A 5000-nucleotide genomic window follows, 5' to 3' on the forward strand; every position below is an offset into this window, starting at 1 on the left:
TTTGTATTATTTGTTGTTAGTTTTTTTGTATTTTTGTCGTAAATGGGTTCCCCTATGCATTTTCATAAGTATTCTGAGATGTGAAAATTGAGGTGAAAACTAAATAACAGAGATTTTACATAATTGTTTCCTGCACATAATGAAAGGTATGTGACCAGTGCTGGAGCAGGTATGACACTCCAAATTCTCCCAAAAAGAAAACTACTGTACAGTAGGTCACTTACAGTAGGTCTAGAAATGGGAGTGATTAGTTGCACGACAATATCCAACAAGTCTAAAAGTATTCATTGTTTGCTACCTTTTTCCTACAACAAGGAAAGTGTTTGGGTTAATGTTATTTTTCAACTAGGGTAAATGCAGCTCTTTATCGTAACTTAAAGAGCAGAGTTTACGGAACGTTTTGTGGTGTTGTCTGTTTTCCTAAACAAGAGTGATGTTGAATTTGGAGAGAAGAGCAAAGAGGCACTCCATGGCATTTATCAAAATAGCCCATTTCCGAGTTCTGGCCTGCCTCATCTTCAAAGCGAGTCTAAGTGCAAAGTTTTTGTTATTGAAAATTAGTTTTCATTCATATGTAAAGTAGAACTAATTACCATTACAAAAACTTAGCACTTAGACTCGCTTTGAAGAGGAGGCAGACTAGAACTCGGATATGGCCTATTGACATGCATCTTATCATGTGCATTTTGGGTCATATCTGCTTCAGTTAGTAAAATGCATCCAGGACTTTTTCCTCAGTGTACTTTGTTGGTTTGGTTCATTAGATTGTAGAAGCAGCTCGTGATCTTCTCAAACAATCTCAAGATGGAGCTCTGACCAGCTTGTACTTCTATGACCTGTCAGAGAAGCTGGACAGGCTGTTATTTGAGGTAAAGTTAGATTAATGTACAAATCGTGGAATATTGAAATATTGAACTAATCCATTGGTTTTAAATAAAAGTGAGGAGAAAGTGCAACCCCTTTAAGGGCATCGGCATTGAATAGTTATTTCAGATCCAGGGGTCAGGAATTTTCCTCTCCTGCACTGTACTTTATGCCCGCCAACTTGTGGTGTGATAAACATAATGAATTTTAGAGGTCATGCACTGTTTTCCCCTTGTATATGCACGTGGCAAGTTTGTGACAGCCCTGTATTGGAAAAAAAAACCATAAAAATATCTTAGGATCCCTATCAAATCACTTGCTCAAAATACTGTTATGTTAAAGATCCATTGCATTGTTAGAAAAGCAAAGCAGAGTAACCCCACCCCCCACCCCATGAGTTTGACTCTCTTCCTGTGCAGGTCTGTTGGCCTTGGATGACCACTTGTCACAAGTAGACAAATAGCTAGGCATATAAGTACATGAATATTATTGTTGCTGAAGAAAATTAGTGGTTTTATGGGTGTACTTAGTGTATAATTATTTTATCTTAGTTCATATGTTTTATTAAAAGAACATCACTCCTGATGGACTATCATAATTTTAAAAGTTAAAAAAGTTTTACAAACTCGGAGCTAAAAGTTAAAACTTATGAAATATTTCGTCCGTTTTCAACCGGACTTCATCAGTCAATGATGTGAATGTTAAAAAGATGAATTTTAAAAAGGTTTTTTAACGCCTCTTGGGGGTTAGAATTGTGTCATAGATGGCTGCTAATTCGTAACCATTGTCTCTGTTTAACGCCGGTTTCGTAAGTTTAATTTGAATAGCTTCTTTTATCCTGCGTTTGAAGGTGTTAACTTCGGTTGATAGTACTTTTGTCTTATTTGGGTTCACCGAGTGGCCCTCCAGGCGACAATGCTCGTGAATAGCTGATGAACTTCTTGATTGGTGTTCTTTTACCCTGATTTCCAGAGAGCGGGCCGTTTCGCCAACGTACTCCTTCTTACACTTCTCACAATGGATCTGGTACACAGTACCGCATTTCTTGAGATTGACAGTTGTGTCCTTGACACGTACCAATTGTGATCTTAGAGAATTGACGGGTTTATGAATAAGTGTAACCTCATGTGACTTGAAAGCTCTTTGCAGGCGTTCCGAGATTCCTTTGATGTATGGCGTTGATGCATAGATTTTCTTCTCGTTTTGAGGCTCTTCGGTATCCTCTGTTGTAGATTTTGGATGTGGTATTGTTAGCATCCATTCTGGATAGTTATTCATTTTTAGAGCTTGCTTGACGTGCTGTGTTTCTCTAGTTCTGTCATCGTTTTCCGTAACCAAGGTCTGAGCTCTCAACATCAGGGTGTTAACCACAGCTCTTTTGTGTTGTAGATGATGGTTTGATTGGAAGTTTAGGTACTGGTCCGTGTGCGTAGGTTTGCGGTACACGGAGATCTTGGTAGAACCATCTTGGTTAATACTCACACAGGTATCAAGGAAAGGAATCCTGCCATCCTTTTCTTGTTCCGAAGTGAACTGGATATGTTGGTCAATGGAGTTTAGATGTTCTGAGAAGGAATCGACGGCGTTTTCGTGAATCTTGGCCATCGTGTCATCCACATATCGATACCACATAGTTGGAGGGGTGGGGGCGGTGTCCAGAGCTCTGCTCTCGAACTGTTCCATGTAGAGATTGGCCACTACAGGGGAAATTGGAGACCCCATGGCGGCTCCTTTCTTTTGTTTGTAGAATTCACCCTGGAATGTGAAGTATGTGCTCGAGAGGCACATCTCTAGTAGAACAGATAATTGGGCGAAGTCTAACGGGCATCTATCCGGTAAGCTCTGGTCACTTTCCAGTTTGGCTCTGACAACTGGAATGGCTTCATTGATCGGAATGCTGGTAAACAGTGAGGAAACATCGTATGAAACGAGTTTCTGTCCAGGGGGTACTTCAAGTTCTGCAATCTTGTTGACAAAGTCTTCACTGTTGACGATGTGATGACTGTTGAGGCCAACAAGAGGTTTCATAATCTTAGCAAGGAACTTGGCAGTATCATACATCACGCTACCAATGCTCGAAACTATTGGCCGTAGCGGTACGTCTTTCTTGTGAATCTTGGGTAGCCCGTAGAACTTTGGGACATTCTCTGCTGTGGGGTACAGTTGATTGTAAAGATAATTAGGGATTCTCTTTTCTTTGCGCCACTCCTTCAAGGTTTGAATGAGTTTGTACCCCACAGCAGAGAATGTCCCAAAGTTCTACGGGCTACCCAAGATTCACAAGAAAGACGTACCGCTACGGCCAATAGTTTCGAGCATTGGTAGCGTGATGTATGATACTGCCAAGTTCCTTGCTAAGATTATGAAACCTCTTGTTGGCCTCAACAGTCATCACATCGTCAACAGTGAAGACTTTGTCAACAAGATTGCAGAACTTGAAGTACCCCCTGGACAGAAACTCGTTTCATACGATGTTTCCTCACTGTTTACCAGCATTCCGATCAATGAAGCCATTCCAGTTGTCAGAGCCAAACTGGAAAGTGACCAGAGCTTACCGGATAGATGCCCGTTAGACTTCGCCCAATTATCTGTTCTACTAGAGATGTGCCTCTCGAGCACATACTTCACATTCCAGGGTGAATTCTACAAACAAAAGAAAGGAGCCGCCATGGGGTCTCCAATTTCCCCTGTAGTGGCCAATCTCTACATGGAACAGTTCGAGAGCAGAGCTCTGGACACCGCCCCCACCCCTCCAACTATGTGGTATCGATATGTGGATGACACGATGGCCAAGATTCACGAAAACGCCGTCGATTCCTTCTCAGAACATCTAAACTCCATTGACCAACATATCCAGTTCACTTCGGAACAAGAAAAGGATGGCAGGATTCCTTTCCTTGATACCTGTGTGAGTATTAACCAAGATGGTTCTACCAAGATCTCCGTGTACCGCAAACCTACGCACACGGACCAGTACCTAAACTTCCAATCAAACCATCATCTACAACACAAAAGAGCTGTGGTTAACACCCTGATGTTGAGAGCTCAGACCTTGGTTACGGAAAACGATGACAGAACTAGAGAAACACAGCACGTCAAGCAAGCTCTAAAAATGAATAACTATCCAGAATGGATGCTAACAATACCACATCCAAAATCTACAACAGAGGATACCGAAGAGCCTCAAAACGAGAAGAAAATCTATGCATCATCGCCATACATCAAAGGAATCTCGGAACGCCTGCAAAGAGCTTTCAAGTCACATGAGGTTACACTTATTCATAAACCCGTCAATTCTCTAAGATCACAATTGGTACGTGTCAAGGACACAACTGTCAATCTCAAGAAATGCGGTACTGTGTACCAGATCCATTGTGAGAAGTGTAAGAAGGAGTACGTTGGCGAAACGGCCCGCTCTCTGGAAATCAGGGTAAAAGAACACCAATCAAGAAGTTCATCAGCTATTCACGAGCATTGTCGCCTGGAGGGCCACTCGGTGAACCCAAATAAGACAAAAGTACTATCAACCGAAGTTAACACCTTCAAACGCAGGATAAAAGAAGCTATTCAAATTAAACTTACGAAACCGGCGTTAAACAGAGACAATGGTTACGAATTAGCAGCCATCTATGACACAATTCTAACCCCCAAGAGGCGTTAAAAAACCTTTTTAAAATTCATCTTTTTAACATTCACATCATTGACTGATGAAGTCCGGTTGAAAACGGACGAAATATTTCATAAGTTTTAACTTTTAGCTCCGAGTTTGTAAAACTTTTTTAACTTTTATTATGCTTCCGGAGCAGGAAACAAATGTTTTTAATTGTATCATAATTTTACTTTTTCATTAATTTACTGCAGGCTCACCAGAAAACAGATCTGGACATTTCACCAGTCAAAAAGCTTGTTAGGAAACTTCTAATGACAATGTCCAGACCTGCACGGCTCTTGGAGTGCCTTGTAAGTTCTTAGTATAGCATGGAACGCGTTTTCAGCTGATGTTGTTAGATCGACATCTTATCCAGAATTTATCAGAAGAGTGGCGACTACTTTAACATATTAATTTGATTACTTCATTTGTTTTCATACTATTTAATTTCTAATTTCTCACCATGTAATTTTAATTGTACTTTATA

At 40.7% G+C, this 5000-nt stretch overlaps 1 protein-coding gene across 1 annotated transcript in view; it reads left to right on the top strand.

Annotated features, from left to right (window-relative positions):
* The window catches only part of LOC138023685 (microtubule-associated serine/threonine-protein kinase 2-like), a 41709-nt gene that overhangs the window by 27268 nt on the left and 9441 nt on the right, over positions 1–5000 (top strand). Inside the window, exons 13-14 of the mRNA XM_068870726.1 lie at positions 765–869; positions 4726–4824. Of these exons, the coding sequence (XP_068726827.1) occupies positions 765–869; positions 4726–4824 (204 nt within the window). The remainder of the gene's footprint in view (positions 1–764; positions 870–4725; positions 4825–5000) is intronic.

Source organism: Montipora capricornis, chromosome 11 (genome assembly GCF_036669925.1).
Source record: "Montipora capricornis isolate CH-2021 chromosome 11, ASM3666992v2, whole genome shotgun sequence".
Lineage (NCBI taxonomy): Eukaryota > Metazoa > Cnidaria > Anthozoa > Scleractinia > Acroporidae > Montipora > Montipora capricornis.